General features: G+C 43.4%; 5 protein-coding genes and 2 non-coding genes across 12 annotated transcripts in view; 3 read left to right on the forward strand and 4 right to left on the reverse strand.

Moving 5' to 3' along the window:
* Nucleotides 1–18: 18 nt before the first annotated feature.
* asRNA:CR45384 (antisense RNA:CR45384) lies at nucleotides 19–1,042 on the reverse strand. Its single transcript, NR_125025.1, has one exon.
* On the forward strand, nucleotides 89–1,060 carry CG3288 (uncharacterized protein). Of its 2 annotated transcripts, none has more exons than NM_001300204.1 (2): nucleotides 89–427; nucleotides 492–1,060. In NM_001300204.1, the coding sequence occupies exons 1-2, from the start codon at nucleotides 118–120 to the stop codon at nucleotides 860–862; spliced, it is 681 nt and encodes a 226-aa protein (NP_001287133.1). In that variant the 5' UTR covers nucleotides 89–117; the 3' UTR covers nucleotides 863–1,060. The 2 variants fall into 2 exon arrangements, with proteins under 2 accessions (NP_001287133.1, NP_649264.1); NM_141007.2 differs by having other exon boundaries at nucleotides 492–942.
* Nucleotides 1,061–1,394: 334 nt separating this feature from the next.
* On the forward strand, nucleotides 1,395–2,746 carry CG13255 (uncharacterized protein). Of its 2 annotated transcripts, none has more exons than NM_001275200.1 (1): nucleotides 1,395–2,746. In NM_001275200.1, exon 1 carries the CDS (start codon nucleotides 2,289–2,291, stop codon nucleotides 2,490–2,492), a length of 204 nt encoding a protein of 67 aa, NP_001262129.1. In that variant the 5' UTR covers nucleotides 1,395–2,288; the 3' UTR covers nucleotides 2,493–2,746. The 2 variants fall into 2 exon arrangements, with proteins under 2 accessions (NP_001262129.1, NP_652282.1); NM_144025.2 differs by having other exon boundaries at nucleotides 1,807–2,746.
* Nucleotides 2,220–2,607, reverse strand: asRNA:CR45943 (antisense RNA:CR45943). Its single transcript, NR_133285.1, has one exon.
* A 256-nt stretch (nucleotides 2,747–3,002) lies between the features above and the next one.
* CSN3 (COP9 signalosome subunit 3) lies at nucleotides 3,003–5,483 on the reverse strand. The gene is made up of 9 exons (NM_079466.3): nucleotides 5,317–5,483; nucleotides 4,955–5,203; nucleotides 4,633–4,895; nucleotides 4,380–4,574; nucleotides 4,132–4,308; nucleotides 3,673–3,804; nucleotides 3,431–3,613; nucleotides 3,305–3,372; nucleotides 3,003–3,247 (listed from the first exon to the last, which is right to left on the reverse strand). Exons 1-9 carry the CDS (start codon nucleotides 5,369–5,371, stop codon nucleotides 3,232–3,234), a joined length of 1,338 nt encoding a protein of 445 aa, NP_524190.2. The 5' UTR covers nucleotides 5,372–5,483; the 3' UTR covers nucleotides 3,003–3,231.
* Nucleotides 5,484–5,893: 410 nt separating this feature from the next.
* CG11456 (uncharacterized protein) lies at nucleotides 5,894–8,247 on the forward strand. Of its 3 annotated transcripts, NM_141008.2 has the most exons (6): nucleotides 5,894–6,256; nucleotides 6,310–6,835; nucleotides 6,888–7,265; nucleotides 7,328–7,493; nucleotides 7,834–7,931; nucleotides 8,025–8,247. In NM_141008.2, exons 1-4 carry the CDS (start codon nucleotides 5,958–5,960, stop codon nucleotides 7,460–7,462), a joined length of 1,338 nt encoding a protein of 445 aa, NP_649265.1. In that variant the 5' UTR covers nucleotides 5,894–5,957; the 3' UTR covers nucleotides 7,463–7,493; nucleotides 7,834–7,931; nucleotides 8,025–8,247. The 3 variants fall into 3 exon arrangements, with proteins under 3 accessions (NP_649265.1, NP_001163484.1, NP_001262130.1); NM_001170013.2 differs by having other exon boundaries at nucleotides 6,310–7,265; NM_001275201.1 differs by lacking the exons at nucleotides 7,834–7,931; nucleotides 8,025–8,247.
* The window catches only part of CG32432 (uncharacterized protein), a 40,857-nt gene continuing 22,152 nt past the window's right edge, over nucleotides 8,239–26,943 (reverse strand). Inside the window, exons 3-20 of one of the 2 annotated variants that reach the window (NM_141009.3) lie at nucleotides 23,587–24,333; nucleotides 20,333–20,469; nucleotides 19,011–19,198; nucleotides 18,844–18,947; nucleotides 18,512–18,775; nucleotides 17,964–18,094; nucleotides 16,486–16,668; nucleotides 15,320–15,349; nucleotides 12,230–12,421; nucleotides 11,743–12,152; nucleotides 11,472–11,687; nucleotides 11,085–11,418; nucleotides 10,761–11,027; nucleotides 10,519–10,702; nucleotides 10,256–10,462; nucleotides 9,997–10,198; nucleotides 9,836–9,929; nucleotides 8,239–8,455 (exon numbers count right to left, since the gene is read on the reverse strand). In NM_141009.3, the coding sequence (NP_649266.1) occupies nucleotides 8,426–8,455; nucleotides 9,836–9,929; nucleotides 9,997–10,198; nucleotides 10,256–10,462; nucleotides 10,519–10,702; nucleotides 10,761–11,027; nucleotides 11,085–11,418; nucleotides 11,472–11,687; nucleotides 11,743–12,152; nucleotides 12,230–12,421; nucleotides 15,320–15,349; nucleotides 16,486–16,668; nucleotides 17,964–18,094; nucleotides 18,512–18,775; nucleotides 18,844–18,947; nucleotides 19,011–19,198; nucleotides 20,333–20,469; nucleotides 23,587–24,333 (3,920 nt within the window). In that variant the 3' untranslated portion in view covers nucleotides 8,239–8,425. The remainder of the gene's footprint in view (nucleotides 8,456–9,835; nucleotides 9,930–9,996; nucleotides 10,199–10,255; nucleotides 10,463–10,518; nucleotides 10,703–10,760; nucleotides 11,028–11,084; nucleotides 11,419–11,471; nucleotides 11,688–11,742; nucleotides 12,153–12,229; nucleotides 12,422–15,319; nucleotides 15,350–16,485; nucleotides 16,669–17,963; nucleotides 18,095–18,511; nucleotides 18,776–18,843; nucleotides 18,948–19,010; nucleotides 19,199–20,332; nucleotides 20,470–23,586; nucleotides 24,334–26,943) is intronic. The other variant, NM_001275202.1, reaches the window with a different exon arrangement.

Consider the following 26,943-nt stretch of genomic DNA (forward strand, 5'->3'; position numbering starts at 1 on the left):
TTTACATAGATGTTGCAAAAACCAAGAGATTCGAAGATCCTCCCATGGATTCCCGTAACCCTCTCTGTAGATTTGCGTATTCTGTCAGTGAGTTAGCACTTCCGGATCAGCGACCCCATGTTTCTGGACGCCATCTTCTTTATACCGACACTGTTCACTTACCTGCTTATCGGACTGCTCATCGTCATCCTGTGCTTCGTGGTGGTCTATATCAGCCACAAGATCTATGTCTCCGTCTACGACAACCTGCCTCTGGCCGCCTTGCCCGGCAACTCACGGCAACAGCTCCTGGGACTGCGTCACTCCAATCATGCGATGACCATACGGGAATACCTGGACAGCTCGCTCCGCAGCCCACGTTCCAATCAGCCGAGCTTACGGTCAGTTTGGATTCAGAACCGGTCACAGATCCTGGAGACCTCTTCGGGTAAGATCAGTGCCAGTGAGACAGTTGCTCGGCCTACTCTTCCTCCCGGACTCTCTTCCTCTAGTGATGCGTATAGTGCTCTCCCTGGAGCCCTGCTACCTGGTCAGCGCCGAGTTCGATGTTAGTTCCAGCCGGAAGGCCATCAGTTTCTTGTGCAACTGCCGGGATCAGCCCGTGTGTGCTGCCTCTGAACCGAGGCCTTCTGGGTCCTTGCATATAGTGCGGTTCTATGACCACCTCTCCAAGATCCCGCGCCTCAAAGTCATGCTCAAGTGTAACCAAAGGCGGCCGGACCCGAGGCCGGACAGTCGTATCCAGTTGACCCTCGACGACGTGATCCAGGAGGCCAGAGATAACCAGGATGCCAGGTGTACGGATAACGCCGCCGCCTGCCGACCTGGTTCCTCAAGGCGGAACTCCCGGATACCGGATTAAAGGATAGGGGGGTATACGTCGTCTGTTCTGGGCTGCTTGGTCGCGGTATAACTAGTTTTATTAAATTGTATACAAAGATCAATGAGCTGGAGGCTCCAGGGTCGACGGCTGGTTCAGTGGGTCGGGCACTGAGCTCACGCTAGTTTACGATAATCGCGTGACAACGAAGGTGAAAGCCAGCGGAACAGAGGCGCACACATGTGTGTTCTTATAGGGGGTGTTAATTAAGCTTCCTTTTTTGGGTAAATATATTTACCAGCTACTCGATCTAGGAAATTTAAATTTTCAGCCCTATTTTCCCATTAATAAATTCCATAACAATTTCGATTTTCCATTCCCTATGTATAAACTGAATTCCGCATTTAATGACCTATTTAAGAAAACAAAACATACTTTGAATTCTTTCAACGCTGAACAAATCAAAAGTTTACAGCTCGTTAGGTAATTTTCCACATACAGAAGTTTGTCACGTTACATTAATATGTTTGGTGTTTGATTTAAAAAAGGCTGAGTGGGGAGTCTTCAAAAATATATTTATAGGACTATAAGGTGATACTTTAATATAAGCTCCAAGTTTAATTTCTAACAATTGGATTTTCCTACTCCCATGGCACGCAACCTTAACTTGTGGGGTTCGCGGGTCTTTGGGTCTTATCATTGTGACTGTGAAATTCGTTATCAGTAGATAAAAAGCTTTTCAGGCCGAGTCGATAGCCTGGCTATCATGCCTAATTGCCGAAATCACTACCCCCAACCAGATCTCGCCACCTCCACGAGACGAGGGACCCCAAGCATTTGTTTGACGCCATTTCATTCTTTATTGACGCGGCCAATTAAGAAGGCAGCGTTGTTGATTTGATTGCGAGGCGAATATGAATGCGACTGGAATTCCTCCATGAGTTCTAAATAAAGCTGGAGTCCGAAAAGTTGCCAGATGTAAAGAGCGGCGGCTCTCAGTCGCTGGGAACTCCAAGAAGTGGAGGCGATTTTCTAATCTTGGCCCAAGTTACAGACTCTATTGCACAAGGGGCTTATCAGAACCAAGCCAAAAACTTAAAACTGGACGCACAACATACAGCAAGATCTACAGCGGCAACAGTCTGGCAACGAAGCGTATACGTAATGCCAAGCAAAGTTCCATCCATTTAACGCTCTCGGCTCGTTTCAGTTCTCGGGCAGGTGTCAAGCGACGTACACACGAAACGCCGACGCGGTCACAATTCCAGAATATCATATACATGCTATATATGTGTATGCTCAAGTGGCTAATTTACATACGCGTTGCGACCCGTCTATTTACCTGAACCTGAGCTGTCTGGACTACACTCTTTAACATTTCCTTACGGAAAGCGAGTGTACAAAGTCACAACAAATTTTCAAGACATATTCTCGGTATATATATATTTCTGTATTCAAACATATCGCCATGCTGGACCCCATTTCGGACGCACCGCTGGTCTTGGCCTACGTCTTTATGTCGCTGCTGGTGCTCATTGTGTGCTTCATACTGGTCAATGTGGTCCACAAGCTGTATCGCAGTCTCAACGGCGAGGTATCAACGGGGCTGGTTTCTCCGGCACAGCAGCTGAAGACCTCCATCATGGAGCTAGACGCCATGAAGACCGGTTAGGATGGGTGCAGCGCAGCTGGCTATGAGAGGCGCGAGAATCTCAAGTCTCAGTCTCCGATGTCAGAGCTCCGGTTTTAATTCGGGCGATTGGAGCGATGTACGACGAACGACAGCTGCTGACCACCCACACGCACGAACCACACAACCTAGACGCCTGTTGATATGTTAAGCTATGCAACTAGACTAGACGTAAATAAATACACGAAACTAGGCTTACGAGTAGAAATTAACTACATTAAACGCGCTGGTCCTCTAGTCACTTAATTGTTTGTTTTTGCCCTAAGGTTAGGTTACATGTACATTGATATTGTAAATAAAATAACGTGAACGATAACTGAACTGCAATTAAGGTAGATTGGGGGCAAGTACAAAGCACTTAACCGATCCGTCCAGACAGTAAAACGTCGCCTGATCGAACGATGCGTAGAAAAGGCACAACAGCCTTATCGTTGCAGTATCGAGACGTATAATTTGTGAGTCAATCAAATGCGTGATAAGGATCCCTGACTTAGTCATAGATTTATACATAGTTTATTTAAAATAGCATGTTCATCTTTAAATTTGCAATAAGAGCGCAGTTTGTTGTTGTGGTAGCTGAATGAGTACGGACTGCAAGAGACGTCAGCTTTCGGGCCCAGGGCCTCGCGGCTTCGACAAGTTCTGGTAAACGGTGTTGGGGATTGGATGAGCGTAGAAATGATAGCAGCAGGCTGCTGGTGGTTCTGTGGCAGTGGTATCATCAATCTGTGGGATCACTGTAACAAAGGAAACATTACTAACAATTCTCGGTTCGTTTTTATTCCAAATCTCACCCCGAGAAAGTCTTTGGGTGCTGCGACGTTAGGTCATCATCCTGGCTGCCAAGAGCCTTTTTCACATACTGCCAAATGGAATTTAAACAAATAACATATAACCAATAACCTCACAATAGAACCTACCATTGGATTTAAAATGATCTCCTCCTCCATTTTGTTGATCTGCCTAACTTGATCCAGAACGTGTGTTATATTATTTTGCACGTTGAGGAACATCTCCGGTGAGTTGTATTTCTCTGGGTCGTCTTTGAACAACACCATACCGTCCTTTTGATTGATGCTGGCATATATTTCACCCGATTTTATCTGCAATTAGGTATTATCTCGGTATAAATAAAAAACGAAAAAAGAAGACAACTTCTTACCATGTTGAGAATGTAACGCTCTGCTTCGACTGCGCTGGCAAGTTGGACACGACTGGCCACATCGCTCAGGGAAAGGGTCAAGAAGGTTTTAGTGAGCCGCTGGATGTTTCGCTTGTACAAGGAGGTAGCCACCTAAGGGGATACCCAATATTAAAGTTTCATAGTTAGATGGTTCTGCCAGTTATCTTATTAAAAAACTGTGTTGTTTAGAATACAGAAAAATCTAAATTTAATTTCCACCGGAAATAATTTTATGTTTATATTATGTTTATACTTCCGCATAAATTTAATTATTTTTTTTTTATTTGAAACGGTGAGTAATTAAAAGTTCAATTTGTAGCACTGTTCAACCTTGAAAAGAATTGGGTGTTTTTAATTTTTTTTTCGAATACCGTCTTACTTTTTACATACGGAAGCCACAGATTAGAAAAGAACCAGGAATGACCCTTAAATACTTGCCTGCTTGGCCAGTCCCATATTGTTATCACGCGTAAATGCTTCACTGTACTTGAGTATGATAATGCGCAGCTCTTCGCTAGACGAATTCGCGTACACATTGACCAGGTCGTGGTAGTGATTGGCCATCGGCTTCATAAAACGACCAATGACCTGTGTGTTTTTTGGTATATACGCTATCTGCAACCGACACAAGATTTTCCGATTGAGAGACTGATATATAAACGGAACTAAATTGTTGTCCAGCTTACCTTGCCTTCGACGATGAGTGAAACCATGAGAAATTTTTTGTAGGCCTCCAGCATGATGTGCGACATGGCCATTGCCGGAGTGGTGATGCAGACTTCGAAGAAGTACAACGCACGCTCGTAGTTCTTCACCGCCGTGTAGATCATGCCGCCGTAGTAGAAGTACAGCAAGAAGTACTTGGCATCGTTGTTGGCATCCTAAAAAATTAATCTATGAGTTCTAGTAGCCCAGAAGTTCATTTTCAACCGTGAATACCGCGTGCTGGGACTGCTGCTGCTGTTGCGTCTTGCACTCGGCTGCCACGGTGGAGATGTCCGTGATGTCCGCGTCCAGATACGGCAGCACCACACTGAAGTTTTTCGCCTTCAGGCTGAGCAGGCAGAGATCGGCGTGTATGGGAGTTAACTGGGTTTCCAACTGTCGAATCTGGTCGATGGCGCGCGAAATGATGCGTATGCCCAGGATGCTGAGGTTCTTTTGCACCACAAACTCGGTAAACAGATGGCATGTTTCGTAAACTGAATGGGATATGTGATTACTTTTAGGGTACTTTTGGAACAGAAGATTCATGTCTCACAGGCGCACACCGCATAGCGCAGCTGCTCGTTATTGTTGCGCTGCACAAAGTCCCGCATCAGCTGGATAAGTTGTACCGGCTCCGGATTCGCGGTGGACGCACTGTGCAGTTTGGCCAGGAGCACATAGAGCACGCCCAGCGAGTGCTGCTGCATGTCTAGCGTCTCCAGCACGTTGTCCAGAATGCTCCAGTTGCGGGCTAGCAGCGACAGCGACTCCGGCAGCTCCTCGGCCAGCTCCCGATAGCTTCCTGTGATGAAAAGCCAGCCAGCAAAGTTAGTTGCGAATCGCTTTAATATCAAAACAAAGGCGGCAACGAGCCCGGTTTCTTGAGGATCGTTCTTCGCCGGTCGGCCAACTTACCGGACGCACTCAGTGTGCGCACTTGATTCACATAGTTTTCCAGCGCGCTGCCCATTTTAGGTAACTCCGAGACTACTTTTTGGCCTATTAACTTGCAAAACTGCGAAAAATAATTTCGCGAAATAACAAATGACTGCCGACGGATTAGAGCTGGGAATAAAACGATGAATATTCGGTGCTGTCGATTTCTTATCGATTAGTGGCCTAAAGACAGCGTTGTTCTACACTGGCTCTGTAATAACGCGCCATCTATAACTTATAACACTATCACTCAGCTGGAAAAATTTAGAACAGGCACACAAAAATTAAAGGATTAAGACACTTGATGCTCTTCTTTGTACTCTATACTATATAAATTTAATTCGCGCACTTACCATTAGAATCAGCGTTATGCCATGTTTATAATTTAATTTATGAAATTTTAAGAAAATTATTCTAAAACAACTAGTTCAAATTTCGATTAGAATCAGCGTTATGCCATGTTTATAATTTAGTTTATGAAATTTTAAGAAAATTATTCTAAAACAACTATTTCAAATTTCGATAGTGCAGCCGCGATAGTGCTCACTATTTTCGATAACACTTTGTTGCTGTTATTGAATTGCTGTTAATATCCCAATACGAAATGTAACTAATATAAAATGGAAAATTCTGCGCGAATCGTATATGTGTGCAGTCTCTGCCTTCGTCAATATGATCTCCAGGAGGATCTTCGAGGACATCTCGTCTACTTTCACGGCTATGAGCCCATCTCAACGCCCAGTGTCAAAAACAAAACTGCGAAGACTTCAACTAAGGAACAAACTGCAGCCGGCAGCAACAGCCAGGATAAGCAAACCGTTGTGGAGCGATCGGAGAACTCGGAACCCCCGGCAAGTGAACTGCAGCCCATGCCTTTCAAGGACTTTCGGCTGGTGCTAAGGGCCAACATGTTAGAGCCGTATGTATGTCCATATTATTACCATAAGCTTCTGACAAACTCGTTTGTTAAAGGTGCTCCTTTGGAAAGGAATGCCCCTTCAAGTTCCAAGATGCTACCAAAATGGAGCTCCACTGTAGTTGCCATAAGGGTGGCAGTTTTTCCTGCTGCGAATGTGGCATGGAACTGCCCAACTGGCGGCGGTGCTCGGCTCACCTGTGGAAAGCCCACCAGGTGGATGTGGACCTACTAGTGTGTCCCGTTTTCGAATGCAACTACAAGTCGCCCATATCCGCTCTCGTGTGGCGCCACATGCAGGTTCACAAAAAGTGGCGACCCAGGGTGCTCCGGTCACTGGCTGCCGTTCAGCGGAGAAGAAAGCTCAAGGAACAGTCCGCAGAGATGGCCGCGCAACCTGCTGCTCTGCCACCATCGTCAAAGAAAAACAAATACTATGCCGAGAAGACTTGCGAGATTTGCAATCGCAAGTTTGTCAACGGTAAAACGCTCTCTAAACACGTGAAGACTGTTCACAACAAAATCAAGCCATTTATCTGCAATGTGTGTGGCAAAAAGACGGCTCGCAAGGCTAGCTTAATAGTGAGTTCAGATAGCACTTTACGATCTTCTTGCTACCTAATACTCTTTCCAGATTCACATGCGTCAGCACACGGGCGAGAAGCCGCTGCAATGTGGCGAATGCAAGTTCTCCACTCGCGATCCCAGTGTCCTGCACAAGCATCGGCAGCGTCATGATAGCCAGGACACAAGGAGCAGCCTGAAATGTAGTCAGTGCGACTACTTCTGCATCCAAGCCAATGCTCTTAAGCGCCACATGCGGCTCAATCATGCCGAAGCCTATAGGGACTTGTGCTGTGATATCTGCAGCTTCACCTCAATTAATGTAGAACGACTACGAGCCCACAAACAGGATCATCGACAGGGCTTGATCACAAATTGTGAGGATTCTATGGATGCACGTGCCGCTGGCTTCAAGTATCCTCGAAAAGTGGGCGACAAGAACGGGGAGGTATGTCCCCTGATCTTCTCATCATCTTTTATCATTTGTATAAGCTACAGTTTATTTTGCAGATTTCAGCTGACTGTTTTATGCCGTTGGAGAGCGTGGATTCATTGCCCCATGAACCAGCTCTGGATACGGGTGGTGTAACCATACCAGCTCCTCCATCTGAAGATACTCAATTTCCCACGTACTTAAAGGACTAAAATTATAACATTTTAAGTTGATAGATTAGGGGTAAGCGTTGAGTTGATTCACTTCCCATTTTTTATTGATTACTTTGTTTTTATGTCCTATGTATTTATGTACAATTCAATTTGTTGAATATGGCGTGTCCAATGCGCTGTAAAGAGTTTTGTATAAAATAATGTTCTCATGCAGTTTGTTTTGGGGATTTAAATGCTTGTTTATTAAGTTGTTCAGTTTTCCATTTAAATTTAATATCATTTTAGAATCTGATATGATTTTTTTGTTCAACATTCGAATTATTTAGTCATGCTGGTTTACCGTGTTCCGTTTAATTATCAGTTACGCTTTACTTTAAACTAATTTAAAATTTAAAAATCTACTCTGCCAGCGATAATCATCCGGTTTCAGTTCGGTTTCAAGATCAGCGCCGTTAAATCTAGTTTACGACAGAAATGTTTTCATTTGGGCAGTTCACTAATAACTTGTGTAAGTTGCTAATATTTAATTTGATTTAATTAGTTCAGTAGTTGAGCTTTACTTTGGTTTAATATATATTTCTTTTCGTTCGCATTTAATCAGCTACAGGACTTCGCAGACCAAGTGATCTGGAGAATCCAAAAGTTATGCAACTCCTGTCCACTTGTTTGCTATAGTAATGAAAATAAGTTACTACCGAGTTACAAAATAGATTTAAACGTTTATTGTCTGAGTTTGAATCGAATATCAAAACATATTCACTATTTGAGAGTGCAACTGAGTAGTACAGCAAAATGGAAAATAAAACACTCAATATAAAATTGTTAATATCATACAGCTTCTATTTGTTTTATTTACAGTTCTTGAAAAGGAAGAAGAGTTTAAACAAAAATATAATTTCGACTGATTCACACTCTGTTGTGTTGTATTTTCCGAGTCCCTGATCCCTGCTCCCTCCTTTTTGGCCAGGCCGTGCTTTTTGCTTTGCTTTCGATCCCCGAGCCTTAGATCTTGGTTTCAACGACGGGTTTTTTCTTCGACACAAAAGGGATGTTCAAAGAGAGAATACAAAATAGAAAATGATTCGATTAAGTCAGCTGCCATTGAGCCCAGAGCCAACATACGAGGATAACCATGCAAAGTTTGGTGTGGTTTTGATTTTGATTTGATTTGATTTTGATCTGATTTGGTTTGGTTTGGTTTAGTGGTGAGGGAGCAGGCGCTAGATGGTGTGGCATGAAGCGAACTGTGCACTTTGGAGACAACAACATTAACAACAATGGGCGTGAGTTCTGAATGACTTCGATTCGACTGGGTTTTTTGAGTACTTTGAATACGACGAGATACCTATAAATTGTTGCCTTGATTTAGCTTTGATTATGCTGATATTATCCATGATCACTACAACGTCTATTAAACAACTAACGAATTCATCTAGCTTGTATGTATATTGACATATTCGACTAACCACTGCGTCCCTCTGGCGACTAAATTACGTTTACGATGCATCCATCAATCTTAAAATGTAAAACATGTTCCACTTACGATCTACTCTGGGAATGGTCGATTAATCATCTCCCTTCCGTCAGCTTACTCCTTTGGATTTTTACTATTTTTGTTTTGTTTTTGATTTTATTACTTGTTTGTTTTGTGCGCCGCATAATAAATGCTGTGTGAGTTTCTTAAACGTTCTCCAAAAAAACTAACTCTTTCCCATCTAAACTCGTGATGATGATCATCACTTGTCTGTCGGTTTCGATTAGCATAGTACGATACACTTAAAGGCTATTAGGAAACAGTTGTATCTACATAGGTTTATGAGTACTCTGTAAGAACCAAGGACACGAACGTAGTGGAAGTTATAACTGGTCAGATCTGTCCGATTTCTGGTCCTCGTCGTCCTGTGCTAAGCAATCGTTAGTATGTACAGTGTGTTGGTTTTTGTGGGTCGAGTTTGGGAAATCATATCGAAAATACATACGAAAAACCCTAGGCCTAGAAAATTGCTTATAAAATTGCGCGACACTAAAAACCAGGGGAACACTTTGTCATCTGAGTCTTTTGATCTATAAAATAGAGATTAATACAAATAGAACCAACAAAATCCTGCGATCTGTAGCGGATACGCTCTCATATAAATGCAGTTTAAAAAACAGGTGAGCGATTTTGATTCTGGTTGTTCGGCTTTGATTTCGAAAAAGGGTTGCATTTTTTCTTCTCATCGTTTCATTGTTGCGTTTCGCATTCGCGTCAGTTGAAATTGTGGTTTCTGTTTCTTGGTTGACTTGTGGTGGCGATACTGGTGTCTGTTCCGGGGCACAATTCTGCACGTTACTGGCCGTCGAGCATCAGACCGTGGTCACACGATCGATCTCCACGTAACGTACAGAATTGTCGCTTTGTCAGCAAATCACCTCCTTTTCATCCAGAACGGCCGTGTCCATCGAGCTCAGCGATTTGAGTCGCGTCTGCAGCACCGAGGAGCCGCGCAGCTTGCGTTTGATTTTCCTATTTCGAGTGTGGTAATGTAATAAATTATAGAATTAGTGGACATGTACTGTAATAGATGACATACTTGTAGGCAAAGGCAGCGAAAGCACAACACGAGAGCACAAAGATGAGGCAGAGCGTGGCCAGGATCTCGGCGGGCAGTTTCATCAAGGCTGAACACTGCAGGAAGGTCTCATCGTCCCCGGAAGGACAGTGGACTACACCATCACACCAAACACTGGCATTTACACAGGCACCCAATTCGGCACACTTAAACTGGCAGTCCTCTGCGAGATTGGATCCATAAGAAGACCATTTGAATCAAGATCATCTATTATGCTTACCCGCCATGCTCAGTGTGGGCCTGGGAATCAGTTCCATCCAGTTGAAGGAGTACTCCCCGTTGCCAGGACGCAGGAACTCGACGCTGATGGCTCGGGATCGATTGACAAGCGCAAAATTTGGCCTTTCGTTCCATCCGGAACTAAAGATCTCCACAAACTCGTAGGCATTCGAGTCGGGACTCAGTGGACAAGCCACAATGGTTAGGCCTAAATGAAGTACAGATTGTAGAGCTGGCACAATAATGGAACATCCTATAGCCTACCCTCCGACGTGGTTAGTACAGCTCTGGACTTGGTCTCACATCTCCAAGTATCTGTCTGCACATAGGTCGCGTTCAGTGTCTGCGTGGGATTGTGTTTACTCAAGAAAATGGCCTTCAGGCGGACGTACAAAAACTTGTTGCCATTAGAAGGCTCAATGAGCCAGGGTCTTGAGCGGCACTCCACCTGATTACAAAAATTTTAAATCTCATTTGTGCCTCCTAAAGCTTACGGATCTACATACGTCTCCGAAGGTCATGTCTATAGTGCCACTTGGTCCGAATTTCCTGCGTCCATCCTTGCAGCTTGTTGGAGCCTTGACGAACTCAAACATACCCTCGAAGTTAACCGTATCTGGATCGTCCAAGGTGGTCATGTTTTGGGCGATGAAGTGCACCTCCACATCGCGACTTGTAGACGTGTATTCCACCGGTAGGTGGGATTGGTTAGAGGAGTTGCACATGCAGCCTCGATGAAGTAAAATGGAATCATGGTAGGGTCGCTCAAAGATCTAAAGTAAAACGTAATATTAAGTAAAATTGGAAAGCTTAAAGGTGGTTATACCTACCTCAATTCTGACATTGGTATCGCCATAGCAAAAGGAGCGATTGATATCCTCATCCACACGTGAATAGCACGGTCTGTTGGTGGTCGTTACTTTTCTCATCTTGATTCTGACCCTTTCGCCTCGCTGTGCCTCGAATTTATAGATGCATTTAAGGTTTCTAGTTCCTCCTCTTCCAAATAGGAATATGTTGCGGACACTGCGGAAGATGGCAGGATCCTTGCGATCCATCATGCTGCTAAGGAACTTCCGATTGCAATCGTGTTCCCCACCACCCCAAGGCAAACCATCCTGGTGCAAATCAATGAACTCGTACTTCAGCTTGAAATCCAGTGGTCTAAAAAAAACGGTTACCAGGGATTTGGACAAGTACTTCAAAAGAAACCCCACCTTAATACTGTGGATTCCGTGTTGCGTAGCTCGAGCGTAATGGCATCGCTGGTGGACACATAGCTCTCCGAGATGGTGCATGGTCTTGCGTAGGTCTCGTTTATGTTAGATCTATCACAGGTGCGTGGTATTGTGCCCCGACAAAATCTGGCAATCACACTAGTGGAGTTATGGGTGTAGTGACCCAAGGTGTTATAACTACTCGTCTCGGTGGCACTATAAAAATTTGAAATTAGTGTGTCTTCCTTTGTGTATAAGATGAATCACCTACCAGTTCAAGTCCTTGCAAACGGGTGCATCCCTTAGTGTTCCATCCCAGATGCGCAGCATTCCACTGCAATCCTCCTGCGTTTGCAGCACTCCAATTGCGCCCACGGATGTCTCATCTATCTGGCCAAACTCCGGATCCAAGTTGAACTTCAGAACAGAAATCCACACCTTGAACCGGGAGAGCGGTTGATGCATCCCCGACTGACTGCTCGTCCTGCGCGACAAACTCAGGTGGTCAAAGGTCTTGAAGACGCCCAGCCCTTGGAGGTGATACAGGCACGTGGAATTGGGAGCCAGCGAGTGCTTGGGACTCTCGAGGATGCCACGACCTGCACCGCGAATCCAAAACTCGCAGGGTTTCTTGTTTTTCGAGTACGTGGGACTCTGGATGTCCACGAATTGAACTTCGACCTGCGAAGGGGAAAAACAAAGTCAAGCATTTTCCCCAGAAGAGTGCCTTGCCATTTGGCGACCGGTGACCCACTCACCTCTAGCTGGAATCCGTAGAGCGGCAGTACCTGCGACGAGGTGCCGGTGAAGGTGCCAAACGGCGACGTGCTGAACTCGACCAAAAGCTCCGGACCGCTGGAAACGGCCGCCGGCACCGCCTGACCACCGCCGCAGAACTTCAATATGATGGGGTCACGTGTGGTGTAGCCGTCGTACACGGTCACGTAGTCCTGCGGGTAGCGAAAGGACAACGAGAGACAAGAGGAGAACGAGAAAGAGAGCAGGGCGAAAAAGAAGGAGAACAGAGTGGGTGAGGAGAGAGCGAAATGAGTGAGTCGGCGACAAATGTGGGTGGTGCTTGTTGTTTTCACCATGTGGGTGGCACTAACTAACTACACAGTGAAGAACACTATCTAAATTATATTAAACGGGAAATTGTTTGTTTAACAACGGCAGATCCTATTTAAGTTTATATAGTTTAATGGTAGATATCATCTGAAAAGGAGCTGTTTTAATATTGCAAAGGTGATCAGTGTGACGCATAAGGGTGATATTTGTTTTTCTAAGTGTAGTGATTGAAGTTAAAGGCCGAGTGTGGCTAAAAAGCGGGCGATATGGTGGGGTGGGGTCGGGTCGAACTGAGTGCAAAGGGACGGTAATTGCTGTAAAGAAGTGGACCCAAAGTGCAGCATCTCTTGTATTACTTAATGGCTACTGTACGTATACGTGATTTTTGGTTACATTCCGCCTGCCAGGAACGATGGCAAGTAATGGTGCGGTATGTTAGTCTGGGAAAATTCCGGGAAATGTAAGAAGGACTTGGAGCTGGCCTAAGTAGTTGAGCACAATGGCTTTGATGTGTCCGACACTTGATGCGCACTAAATGTCAAGCATTTTGAGACCATTTAAAGTTTGCTTTAAATGAAAGTAACATGTTTATGCGGTTAAGTTCGGAGGTTCAAGTTCAGAGAGCTCTTTTTAACCTTTTACTAAAATTGACAGATTGTTGTTAAAAAGTTACTTGAAATCAACATTTAAAACAACATGAATCAACATTTTAACATTTAAAAATACAATTAAATTGAACTGAGCTTAGATTTACTGAAGATGGTCTGCGGAAAGGATTTGTTTTATGGAGTAGTCATTTCTTAGAGCTGCACTTTCTTCAGTAAACTATATAGTAGTTACTTCATTAAGGTTTTGAATCTGTAGGTAGCAGCGTAATACCCGATTTCACATCTAACATGAACGAATCACGTTCATTTTTGTGCGGTTTCTGCTTGCTTTGGTATTTGGCGCATAATTGTGCGAATTTTAATTTAGTTGGCCTTGCCAATGGGGACTCTGAGTGGGTGTATAATGGCATTCGGACCGAGTCCTCGTCCACGGGGCGTTTCCTACCTTTGGCCAACGCATGACAAATTAGTTTTGTGGCCGGCGACTTTTTGCATTAATTTAGCTGAGGTTTCTATTTCCGGGTCGTCCTTGTTTGTGCATCTGGCCGCAAATTTAAACTATGCCCGAGACCGCAGACCAGATTCCGGATCAGGACCACAGTTCGCACACCCGTGAATGTGGTCCAGGTAATTTGTGACCGCAAATTTATTGAAAGCGCGGCATTTGTACAAATTTGTGGAGACATACGGGGGATACATACTCGTATTTTCCCTTATGGTGCTCCTTACTTTTTTGGTCTATATATAAGCCAGAGAAATATCGTCGGTTTTTGGGCGATTACATTTCATTAGGGATTTTATGTGGATGCAATGAAATGCATTTTGAAATAACGTTGCAAGCTCCGTTTATTTTATTGACTGATTTTTTTTAGGCAATTCTATAATGCAGAACATTTTTAACAAATCGATCATTTATTTTAATTCATTCTAATTTGAATTTTGTTCATGTGTGTACTTTCGTTCTATTGCCCAGAGTCTCATTCCTTTCGGAAATAACGGGCAGCGAGGCTTTCGCATCCGGCGATTATTCACACATGCCGCACGAAAATGGCCAGCACTTTTGGACATTTTGGCTTAAGAGCGCGAGACAAAAAGTTTGAAAAAACGAGGTGGAAATGGCAGAAGCAGGACAATGTGTAGGCAGAGTGCAGGCCTGGCCGAGGATCCTGCAATCCTTGCAAATGGCGCTAACGTCCGAGCGGATTGCTTTCCAACTGAATAAGCAAAAAGTAAAGGGGTTAGCCCTCTTGGTCTCCGGGTTAGGAGGCAGGGATTGGCACGGCTTGCTGCCAGAACGAGCATTTAATGGGGGAATTACTGTGGGGATCTGGAGCACAGGGGTCGTCCCCCCCTTCCTTATCCTGCTGGGATTTTGTTGCGAAGCTAAATTGAATAGTTGCTGATGACTAAATGGGCAACTAAAAGCAAAAAGCAAAATTCCTCGACACGGAAATCGTCAAAACGTTTTACTGGGGTTTCCCCCATCCCCAACCGCCACTTTTGGATGGCAGATGGTGTGTAGGGGGATGGAATGTCTTTGACCGCTGCGGCGGATCAACTTAAAGCGCCCTGAATGGAGCCCGGAAGTGGGAAATCCATCAGGAGTGGCATCCTTGGCTCTTCTGCTTCTCTGTATGATGAATGCCCGGGGCAATTATTTACATGGGACCCAGGCACGTTTGTCCACTAATGTCCTTGATGTCCTCGGCTCTCGGTGTCCTCAGACCTCAGAACGCAAACGCTTTGTGTGCGATTTATGATGTGCGTGCCAAGTGTTCATTAATATAAATCCAATGACAGATTCCTCCCCTCGCGTGTGTGCTAATGAATATATTATCTAGTCTATAGATATTCCATAGATGTCGATTTACCCAGATCATTTTGATTTGTTGTTGGTTTGCTGGACTTCCAAGGGGCAGTGCATACATTTGTCTTGATTAATTGTTCTCGAACAGCGAAGGATGGCAAATAATTGTTGCTAATAAGTGGGGTGGATCAATAGAGAGAGAGAGAGAGTGAAATAGCGGGTGAGGGTGGGTGGTAGGGTGCCAGAGGTCAAGTGCTCACTAACTATGTACATATACGACTAAAATTGATTGGTGGCAACATGAGTTTTGAATTGAGTCGCATTGAACTGAACTGAGCGAGAAATGTTCTTTAGTTTTGCATTACCGTGGATTTCCATTTGGGTTTTACATTTTCCTATTGGAGAAAATACATACATACATATATAGGTACTTCAGATTTAACGAATTTTATAGCAATTTCTAGTTTGGTGCAGTTTGAGAAACTAAGTGATTTTTAAAAGGGAAAGTTTGTAAGGTTTTTCTCGAGTAGATAATACCTCATCCAAGCAATTCTTCTCCCAGTAGTATTTTAAAATTTCCTTTATTTTTCATAATTTTTTTCAATTTCAAGTATTACTTAATTTGCATTCCTTTGAAATCCTACCCCGTTATGAGTATTACGAAAATAATTAAGCTTAATGAAAACGGTGAAGGGAATAGCAATCATAGAAGTTTCTTGGCACAGTAACGCGTAATTCCTTTTCAAAGTCTCTTTATTTTTAACATAATTACGGAGCCATTATTAAAATCTACTCTTGGAGCCGTTCCTTTCAAGCATATCCCTTTCGTCAGCTTATCTCCACAATTCGTTTCTTTCATATTTCACATTTTGCCGACTTATCCCCCATTAATGCTTCATTTTGCATACACAGAGCTCATGAAAAAGTTGCCCCTTTCAAGTTGTAGGCTCCATGTAGAGAACTCCAGGACGAGTTCCATTCCCGCTCCGGCTGCCCGAAGACAAACAATAAGAAACGCCACGAAATTAACACTTCCCGCGACTGGCCAGAGGAGCCTATCGAGTGCTCAAGGCAATGTCAGACGGAGGACTACGTCCTGGTACTCGGACGAGGACATGGCCATCGGAAGACACAATGCCGGGGCTATGACAGTGGAAAATCAGGGGAAAAGTCCGCAGGGGTGCGGTTGCAATGGAAAGGGGAGTGCAAACAACTGATTTCAGATTTTTGCTCATTTCTTTTTCAATTTGTCTTTTTTTGCGCAGTTTTTCCACCAGTTTTCCGCCCACCCATCCACTCCGGCCGAAAATTTCCATTGGCCCTGTTTGCCGGCCACTGGCCAACAGAGGAAGTAAATTTTATGCTGGACTCCCTCGTTAAAGTTGGCAAATGCAAACACAGAGGAGTTCATCACAGAGACATTTGCAGATACAGATACGGGATAAAGGCGAGATATACTCCGCTTCAGATACAGATACAGATAGATAGAGAAAAGGAGGAGCAAAGTGCATTTAAAGGTAGATTTAATTACCTGAATGTAGTCGCAGTAATTCCATGTTTTCAGCCTCGGCTCGAATTTCTTATCCTTGTCGCTGGCACTCGGTGGCGGTGCCATTTTGTTCGCCGCGGCCGTTTCCTGGGTGGAAATCCAGACCAGATTGCCCTTGGGCTGTTTGACTAGAATCAGGGCGTGTTTGCCATGGGGCACGTCGTGCTGTGTGGACAGGAGAATTAAATGCAAATTAATGAGCCGCAGCGCACAGAATGTTTTGTTTGACAGCGCCGTTCCTTTTGTGGGGATCGGAATAGGAGCCGGAATGGGAGGATTAATTGTAGCATTTAAATTGCGCAATTTTCTGGTCGGTGTTGTAAATGGTGATTGATCTTTGAGCCTTACATTGGATTTTAACTCAAATGGGTAATTTATGGGACGCACGGAGAACGTAAAACGTTTGTAAAAAAGTACTTATGTCCGTTATTCGCAGTGTAAAAGGGGATACTATATTCGTTGACTGGTATGTAACAGTTTCCGACCATATAAAGTATATAACAACATATAGTTTTAATCAGGATCAATAGAAGAGTCGATTTGTGCATGCCCGTCTGTCCGTTTGTATATAAAAGCTAAAGTGCTGAGATTAAGGAAAATTTTTTGGATATATTTTAGTTTTGCTATTTTTTTTGCTTATTTAATTTTAATTGAATTTTTTGTTTGCAATCCCACTAGCAGAGTAACGGGTACTGTTTTAATTTTCTATTGTTTTAATTTCAAAGCAGAACGCAGAAATGCTTAATCTGTGCTGTAGGAAACCTTTTTAATTCATTTTATGCATATTTTTTTTCTTATTATAGATGCTTAAATGCGGACATTTATTTTTAATCTTTCTGTAGAGCATAACATTTTGTTTTTATTATATTGCAACCTGTTTGTAAAGGCTCATTTATAAGCTACTTTAATAAAACCTCAAAAGCTGAGTTATTTTTTTTATACGCCAATTTCGCCCATGATGTTGATCTACGTGACTTCCAAATGTATCCGCATTAAGTTCAATGACACAAAGGCAGGAGAGCCAGTAAACAATTTGTATTTTTAAAAGGACATCCACAGTATGTGAGACCTTTAACAGTTGATTGCCAATGGCAACGAGTCGTCCTGCCAGGAGGATTCCCGACGAACAGGAGCAGACATATTAAAAATGCCAAAGAGGCTGGGAACGCTTCAGACGGCAGTCTCTGCTCCTCCAGTTAATTATAATAAAAGCCCATTCTATTTTGGAATGTAAATTGCCATTTAATTTTTTTGCCTTGCCCCCTTATTTTTGAACTTTGTTGTGGCATGAATAAAAATAAGGCAGGGTGTATTTCTATGACCCAGGAGAAAGAATCCAGTCCGCAAAGTCCTGTGTTGGTAGGAGGTGCCTAACCTTTTTGGCCTGGCACGGCTTGTAGCCCCTGAACATTGGACTGCCTGGCAGGAGTTTAATTTCGTTTTAATTATTCTCTGCTCACCTGTCGCACTGCATAGTAGCAGGTGAGGTTGCGCGGATAGATGCCCGGAAAGTTGGGCGACTGCAGGCGACACGGCTTCTTGTCGCAGTCGCTGAAGATCCTGGAGCAGTACGTTCCGGGTATGAGGTCACCTGGAAAGCGGAAGGCAGATGTCACAGTCAGAAATAATATTCAATTAACCATTAAGGACATTCTACTGTGGGGACATGCCCAGTGCATACTCATGCGGAGGAAATGGATTTTTTTTATTAGGTAAGTGATTTAATGGATAACATATTATTTTAATAATATTAATAAAAATATGAAAAATATAATAATAATAGTTCTAAGAAACTTAATAAATATTTTAAAACGAAACATTTATTAGTAGTACTTTGAAATGCAGGTTTCTTTGAAAGATATCCGTTCCAAAGCAACATCCTTTATATATAGTTAGGACTTACAAACTACATATGTACTAGTTCATCCACTGATTGAATGTCATTCCTTTTAATCAGTCTTAAAATAAAAAATCCAAAGGTCATTTAAGCCTTTCTCCCCCAACTCACCCAGGTAGTACTTGGGCTCCGTGTAGTTCTGCTCGTCCTTGGCCAAGGATTTCTCCAGTGAGGCCATGAAGGTCTTGTTGTTGGCATAAGCGCTGAAAAGGCTAAAGTCCTGGCCATAGCGGTCCGAACGGGCTACACTGGAGTTGGTAAAATCCTCCAGGATACCGGGAGCGCCTTGTTGTTGCTGCTGCTGCTGTTGCTGTTGCTGTTGCTGTTGCTGTTGCTGATTGAGAAAGCTACTGCGGTTGTGCCACTGGGCCAGCTCTGGGAAGAGAAACGGGAGGATTAGGGCTGGATTTGGAATAGACTCCAATCCCTGCGGTCGCACGCACCTGCCAGCTTAATGCCCCCGTAGCGGGTCACCGAACTGTCCCTGGACAAAACCTTGTATCTGATGCGAAAGTCGAAGTTGTAGCCACTCTGATCCCTCGCCAGTCTGTGGATGGTATTTGTAGACATGAATCGGGTCAGTTAATTATGTACCGGACTCGGGACGCACCTGTTCAGCCGGATGGTGAATATCAGGGAGCGGGTCTCGCTGTAGAAGAGCACTGGTCCCCAGGAGCTGCCGCACCACATGCCACCGATCGGAGTCCGTGCCGACTCCGCTATCTGCATGTATCCATCCGGACAACCCTCATGGACGTACGAGGTGAACCTGCCAATCGTGAAGCTGTCCAGGGTGACCTAGGGCGATTCGCACAATAAACGTGAGAGCCGTGTTGTGGGGTGGGTCTCTACTTTGTGGTGCCCAAATGACCATTTGGGTAAAGGTACTAACTGACTTGCTTGATTATAATAACAGTTATAACAGTTAATCACAGTGTCAACACCAAATGATGAACATATACGAGACATGCAGCCAGATTTATCATGTAAATTATTATGATTTATACTTTTTGGAATGGTTTCATATAAAATAACAAACTATTGATATTGATTTTTAGGTTTTCTGGTGAAGAAAAAACTTGGGAAGAAGAACGTTTCCAGAACTTCCTATAGCATACAGTCATCCGAATCTAGTCTATATAGTCGCTCTGCTGGGCATAAAATATTCGCCCGGTGTGCCGAAGGGAGGGTGTAAGTAATAAAGTTTCGGTCAGTGCTCGTAGCTCAGTCGATATCAGTGCCGAATGCTCTTGGGACGCACTCGAGCATGCCAAAGGCTTTGGCTGGATGCCGGGTGCTTCTCTTCGTTGCCTTCGCTGCTCCTCCCACTCCATCGGCTCCTGCAGCATCCTTCATTCCAATTGGAGGTGTGAAGTGGCGTAATAACTAACAGGCACCGGCACTTGCTCTCCACCGCCGCCCCCTGCTCCCAAATAGGGATGTTGTGCCGGATTTGCTACGCTCCGGCGAGTGGCTTTGAAATCAATATTGCCTCTGCAACCCACTGCCCAACACCCAATTGTAGGCCCCATCCAAACCAACCCACTCCTACAAGCGCCTTTGTTAGTGCTTATCTTTTAATGGCGTAGTTTATCCCGTTACAAAATGAAATGTGAAAGGCAATGGCGAATGCAGAAGAGCCTTCCCCTTTACCTCAGCAACCCTCGATGCACTGAGAGAAATTCAAATAACATTAAATTTATCATGATTTTGTTTATGTGTGACGACAAAGTGTGGTTGCTTTTTCGATCGAATAATCAAAATATTTTCAATACTTTCAAAGTTATGTGATATTTTCATATTAAACGATTTATAAGCATGCATCGACACATATTCACTAGTAACAAGGAAAGCTTTAAGAACTGTTCCATATGACCTATTGATTAAAAGTATTTATGGGTCACTTTGAAGCCATAGTGGGATCTGACTCACCTGCACCACATCGCCGTGTTGTCCACCTGCCGCCGTGAAGGTGAGCACGCACACGAAGGGCACGCGATCCTGTTTGGGGCGGTGCAGCTCCAGGGCGTAGGTCTGTCCAATGTCTCCGTAGTAGGTGCGATTGCAGCCTGCAAGTATATACATGTATATATATATATATATTAAATGCAATTAGCGATGGTTCGGCAATTAGTTTGTTTGCCCCACGCGCTGCCAGGCAACCGCAACTGACTTTCCTCCCCAAAAACACCAAAAAGAGGAGCAGGGTGGGGTGGGGGTATGCCTCGATTATCACCCAGGACGTGGCCGTCGGGAATGGCATTTGTCACACCATAAATTATCGGCAGACCAAAGCAGATGCTAACACAAAGTATCAAATTAACATAGCATTGACTTCATATGCAAACTGATTGAAACGCAAAGTAAACTAATCCATTTATGTGAATAATTTAAGGTACTCAGCTTTTAATGTATTCACATTTTGGAGGAGGGTGGAAAATGTTCGCCACACAATTTGTGGTAAATTTATTCAACTTTAACATTCGAACTTCGGGTTACTTCATTGCATATATATGCCACATTCAAATATTTTTAAATAAATTTAGTTAGCTCTAATAGACTGTTGTTGAATAATGGTTTACTTAAGTTTTCTATATTCTATTCTATTCATTGGAATGTAGTTCTTCAGTATATTCCTTATATTAAAACTCTATGCACAAATGAAGTTGATTGAGCTTAAAGACTGTCAAGCAAACTATCTTAAATTACATTTTTATTTGAATTGTTTGAATTTTTGTTTGCATTGCTTTCTTTTGCTTTTATTCTGAGAATTTTTCAATTGAATTGTTTACGCCTTGCGAATGGCATATACAGCAACTTTTTTTTCCCAGCTTTCACTCGATTACGTATTCGAATTCGGAAATCCTTTTCATAATTGAATAACCACAAACTGGAATGATTTATGCTTGTGCGATTTGCATATATGGCATTAAGTCCTGCCCTTTGTCGTTGTCTCCAAAAATAAAGTGAGAGTCATAGTAAAAGTAGTTTGCATAGAAATTGGCAATTTCTTTTGGTTCCATTCAGAATGATTCTCTTCTCCTCTGGCGTTTCAATTAGTTTTATTAAAAATGCATATGAATCAGACGGACAGACAGCCCCCGGATAAAATAATTCGATTCGGAATAAATTGCTCAAGTGTTGCTAGTTGTTGTGCTCTAATTGCTCTCTGGGCGTTCAATCAAATTTATTATGCGCTCAGCCATCAATAGTGAATTAGATAATTATAGGATTGCTGGGGAAATCAATTTCGCTTGCTGTAGGCGTGCTTCTAGTTTGATTGCCTGCCTGATTGCCAGTTTGTCAGTCTATCATGCTGTCATTCTGTCTGACATGCATGATAGCCATTTTCCATTTGGCGGGGGTGTGTCTATAATTGTTGGTGCAATGATAACTAATCACTGGCAACGTCCATTAATTTATGGTTTTTAGGTGGCAGATAAGAGTCAGCACCATTTAATTGAACTTTTTGGTAATCAGCCGAGGAGTTTTTGTTTACTTTGGGGCAAAATTATTTTGCCTTAATTAAATGAAAACATAATTTATTATTTAATAAATCAGGAAATAAATTCTATACATTCAATTGGCAATAATGAAGAAATATTAAGAATTTTATCAGTAATCTCGTTCTGATACCATCATTTTTGAGGCCTACAAGGACACTTAACGTGCACTTTGTGTGTTTGAACAAATATTGGTTTCAGGTGAAAGTGGCTTTTTAGCAATTTTGTTTAAACAGATATTTGTTTCTGATGAAAGTGTTTCTAAAAAACCAAGGGAGTTCCTCGACCATCAAGATGGATGCTTAGTTTCAACACTCCAGCTTTTATAGTTCACACAAACGGACATGACAAGGTCGAGTGATTGTGATAAAGAATATATACATTTTTTAAAGGGTCGGAAAGCCTAGTCTCACGACTATTTGGGTATACATACAAGTGGCAAGATAAGACTTCCTGTTATTTTTCCATTTGGCTTCAACAAAAAAGTGCAAATATATGTGACCCAGTCGATAAGCTCGTTGTTCAATTAAAAACGCCACGAGTTGTCGCTGTCCCTGTTCAACATAGCGAGTGCCGCCCACTTTGGGCACCCGTCTCATTGAATGTCATTGAAAAATACTTAATTAAATTCATCAACGCTTGACATGGCGCGCCCTGCAGCAGCTGGAACAGCAGCAGGAGCAGGAGCAGGACAAACCGGAAGAAGCAGGAGGATGAAAATGATGGGGCTTGCTGGCAGCCAATTGGCAAAAGTGAGAAGTTCACTTCGCCGCCATTATGAGGGCCAATGGGGAGTAGAGTGGGTGGCTCATCGGGACGGTTTCCAATCAGTGTGGTGCTCCATGTGCGAGTGGGGAGTGCTTAATTACATTTACACATGAAGGCCGTGTTTACAAGAGCGGCCAGTGAATGGATGCAGTGGAGGGAGATGATTGCCGGACGGTCATGGGGTTTGACAAGCCTGAATGCTTTCAGGCTCGTACCTGGCTCTCCTCCATAAGGATAGCGGGCGGAAGCCATTGTGAGGGCCACACCAATCGATTTGGCGGTGGATCCCAGACCTTATACGCTTAATACTGCACGGTGTGAGGGTATTCTCATGATACTTTCAGCCTTGAGCTCCAAATACGCATGGAAACAATTGACAATGGTGCGTATACGCAATAAAACGAGAAGGGGGAGTATAAGAAACGAAATGGTCGGCATACTTATTAAAACGCATGATAAATTAAGTGGATACTGCTTTGCTAAAAGTAAAAATATAAACTTTAATGTCTGTGATTTTACCTAAATTTAAACCTAGCAAGAAAGTATGTAAGCCTCATTCCATAGTTGATGTACCCGACTCTTTTAATTATGCACTCTTCAGCCATCGATTGCCTGGTTAATTGAACAAACAATACTTTCGCAGGCCGTTTCGGGTTGCCTCTCATTATGCTTCGCTTTACATAATTACCTTCGACACATTGTTATGGTGCCTTCGCATCATTACTAAACTTTTCACCCCTGCTACACTGCCAAAAAATATGCTTAACTATATTGAAAATATTCGTTCAACATTTCTTGTAGGAAAATATTATATGAAAATCTATATGTTGCAATTTAATGTTCGCTCAAAGGAGGGAATACCTTATGCCTATGCCAATAATTTTTTTCTATGATTAACGATTTGGTGCTACTTACGTGTACAAAATCGCGGCTCGTCACTACCGTCGCCGCAGTCGTTTAGATTGTTGCAGTACTTGCTGAGTGGCACGCATCTTCCATTGGAGCAGCTGAATTCGGCGAGGGAACAGCCCGTCGAGGAGGAGCCGGGTGCCAGTTGCAAATTGACAGGTTTGCCCGGCCCCAAGGAGCTCGAGATGGAGCTAGAGCTGGATGGGAAGCCAGCTGCTCCGGATCCGGAAACGGGTGCAGCTCCGCCTCCGCCACCTCCTCCTCCGCCGGCGGCTGCTGCTGTGGCAGCCATGCCCAAACTGATTCCCAGGCAGAGGAGCAGCGTCAGCGTCGCCGGAAGTGGATGTCGCCGCTGTTGATGTTGCGACTGCTGATGCTGCTGCTGCAACTGGTGCTGCTGTTGCTGCTGTTGCTGTTGCGACTGACAATGGCCGCTGCAGCTGGAAGTCATTTTGGATGTTGCTGGTGTTTCTGTTGCTTTAATTGCGCGACATTGTGTTGCACTTGTCGACACTTTCAGCCGCATTTTAGCTACATTTCTGTGTTGTTCACTTGGCAGACATTTATTGTGCCTCCTCAGTTTGCATCTTGTTTCTCTCAGTCTGCTGGTTGCTTTTGTTGTTGCTTTATGGTTTGGTGTTGTTGTTGCTTTTGCTGGGGCAGTGTTTGTTGCAAATATTCGTTGTCTTAGTTTCTTTGGCCTTTTTCTGCTTTTGTATTTCTGGCGCCATTTCAATGTCATTACTGTTGTGTCTGCAAAAAAATCAAGAAATGCAAGATATACTTAGTATTGTATATATTACCTTAAATTTTAGTTAAATATTATGTACGATTAAAATATTTTCAAGTTTTGGGACATGGATCATAATATTTGTGTAATAATTATTGAAATTTACATTGTACACCGCAGTAATGCAAAGATTTTTACAAGTTTTGATTCTTTACATTTAAGAGAGCGACAATACTGTTCGCTGCTATTTGGCTGCTATTCTTTATAACTGTACTAGAGTACAGTGACCTTTACATATAAGCAGCCGCTGTCATTACAACATATTCTTTTCCTTATATCTGCAATTGGTTGTTCACAAATGAAGCTTTATTTAACAATCACAACTTATTTGCACACAAATTGATAATTACTTGTCATGATCTAGTATCCTTTTGGAACAGTTTAATATTTAATTAAATTCGCCGCATGGGAGATTAAAAATCAAGGTGATTCAGTGAAATAATTTAAAATATTCAAATGCCTGCGGCAAACGAATTTCCACACGCCTCGCTGCCCGATTACACGCCAAATTTATGGGCAAATATTTATCGCTGCGCAAACGAGTATACGAGTTTATACTATATGGTAGTCGTATTCGAACATTGGAATAAATTCTCGCGCTGTGGCCAATCCTTCGACCAGTGAAAATCATAAATATTTGCAGCGTAAACAATTTATCCTCATGTTTTTGGCCTTTTTACACAGCCAAGGTTTCTTTTTTCGTTTTGTTTTTCGGTTTCACTGCGACTTACTCGCGTTTTTTCGCGCAGGGCTAAGGACGAATTTTCACGCGCGTTGCACATTATGGAAAGTTACGAGTAGTTTATGGTTTTCCTGGGGGCTGTCGATTGCAGCTTGCCAGTGATAATGATGAGTAGAAAAACAACAACCGCTCTCCTCTCTTTCCCCAACCCTGCAAATGATTTATGAATGTTGTTCGGGGGCCTTGCAACGCATGACCCCAAAACACTGCCCAAAGAGCTAGTAAATGAGTGCCACTACTGGGAAATTATAGCGTTCGGCCAGTGAGAGCAAAAATTGCAAAAAAACGGTAAAAAAAAATGGAAAAATAAAAGTAGTTGCATAATTTTAAATTAGATGCTCAGACATGGTGCAGACGAGGCAATGGTTAGGCTGCAATGGAGCTTTCCCTGGGGGAAACGAATTCTCGGGAACAGATTCAGTTCAGAGATTCAGTGCCGTCAGCAGACAGCAGATGACGCCGGCAACCAGACGGAAACTGATGCCCATGTTTTTTCCAGCCAGCTTGATGCACCATGGAACACGAAAACACCAGAGGTTTATTTGGAATCGGGGGTTATGGTTACTTCCGGGGAGTTAAGGGGACAATTTTCGTTGTCCTTTTCACAATTTGGCTTTGGATGAGTTTTTATATCAAGATGCAGTGCTAAAGTAATTCCCCTGCAGGGTTTGGAAATCTGGACATTGTCTAGTCGTGCATTAAATTGCTAATAAGTTTTAATGTGGGCAGCTCTATCCGGCCAAATGCGCTGTCTTAACGCAAAACATTTTCGTTTAAATGGCTTCGCCTTAACTCAATGTCAAAGCTATTTGCTGCGATTCTTCACGAGCAGAGAGCGTAAACAGAAGCTGTTTTTTCCTCTTTTTTATCCATCACATCACTACAGTGGCTTATCAGGCGGGAGCCACACAACCCAGATATAGCTATCCCCATATCTGTTTACGAGCCAGAAGATGGATATGGAGCCTGCTGCCGCTTTAATGGATCTCAAAGGGATGGCGTCGATATCAACTTTCGTCAGGCACTGGGATGTGTGTGTGAACGTGCCTCCCCCTTTTGACCCAACCGCCCATCGTGACTCTTGGAACCTCACGTTTTGCGCCCTCCACCTTCACATATGCAAAATAGTTGTACATAAAAAGTGTGGCAGGACTTGAGAATTCTTGCAGCCAACGGCTGGTGTCAGTTGTCGTTACTGTTGCTGCTGTGTGTTGGCACTGTCGGTAGTCATCATCGTGTCTATCATCATTGCTCCGCCACTGGCTCCTTCGCTCATCCGCAGAAACTTTCTGTGGCAAGCCGGAATGGAGCTTGACTTATGGTACACTGTGAAAAAGCAGCGAGACTCTTGTCCTATTTTCAATACCCATATCTAATAGCATTGCCATTGTGACTAAGGAAGAATTGAAAACTTGTAATCGTTTTAAATAAAAAAGCCTTTTCGAATATTTTCCAAGATATATGATTACAATTTTAATCCCTGTGCATGTCACTCATGTTTTGTTCTCTATGTTCCTTTTGATTTTCCCCCTTCACGGCGTTCTCCAAATAGCATTGCGATGGCGCAGCGGAAAGGGAAGTGCAGCTGCACACGCACACAAATTGCATTTGTGTTCGTGTGGCTTTAAATTGTGTTGCATATGCGAGGGCGTTTTGGCCGCTGTGGTTCAATGCATTCAATGGCGGCCCAGACGCCTCATTAGCGCTGCGATTCGCAAGCCAAAATGCCAAATGATAATTGCAGCAATTTGGCCCCGAAATATAAGGCGAGACAAATTGTATCGCACAACTTGAAAAGTTGGTCGACGTGAATTGGGGAGTCGCTTTTTGG

This window comes from Drosophila melanogaster, chromosome 3L, assembly GCF_000001215.4.
Source record: "Drosophila melanogaster chromosome 3L".
Taxonomy (NCBI): domain Eukaryota; kingdom Metazoa; phylum Arthropoda; class Insecta; order Diptera; family Drosophilidae; genus Drosophila; species Drosophila melanogaster.

What these genes read in the sequence shown, in the direction of transcription:
- CG3288 (NM_001300204.1), top strand. Translation starts at nt 118, where the DNA reads ATGTTTCTGGACGCCATCTTCTTTATACCGACACTGTTCACTTACCTG. An exon ending in GATCCTGGAGACCTCTTCGG is followed by an intron (nt 428 to 491) that starts GTAAGATCAGTG and finishes CTCTTCCTCTAG; the next exon opens with TGATGCGTATAGTGCTCTCC.
- CG13255 (NM_001275200.1), top strand. Translation starts at nt 2,289, where the DNA reads ATGCTGGACCCCATTTCGGACGCACCGCTGGTCTTGGCCTACGTCTTT.
- CSN3 (NM_079466.3), bottom strand. Translation starts at nt 5,371, where the DNA reads ATGGGCAGCGCGCTGGAAAACTATGTGAATCAAGTGCGCACACTGAGT. An exon ending in AGCAGCAGTCCCAGCACGCG is followed by an intron (nt 4,575 to 4,632) that starts GTATTCACGGTT and finishes TTAATTTTTTAG; the next exon opens with GATGCCAACAACGATGCCAA. An exon ending in CACTCATCGTCGAAGGCAAG is followed by an intron (nt 4,309 to 4,379) that starts GTAAGCTGGACA and finishes TGTCGGTTGCAG; the next exon opens with ATAGCGTATATACCAAAAAA.
- CG11456 (NM_141008.2), top strand. Translation starts at nt 5,958, where the DNA reads ATGGAAAATTCTGCGCGAATCGTATATGTGTGCAGTCTCTGCCTTCGT. An exon ending in CTCGCAAGGCTAGCTTAATA is followed by an intron (nt 6,836 to 6,887) that starts GTGAGTTCAGAT and finishes TACTCTTTCCAG; the next exon opens with ATTCACATGCGTCAGCACAC. An exon ending in TGGGCGACAAGAACGGGGAG is followed by an intron (nt 7,266 to 7,327) that starts GTATGTCCCCTG and finishes TTTATTTTGCAG; the next exon opens with ATTTCAGCTGACTGTTTTAT.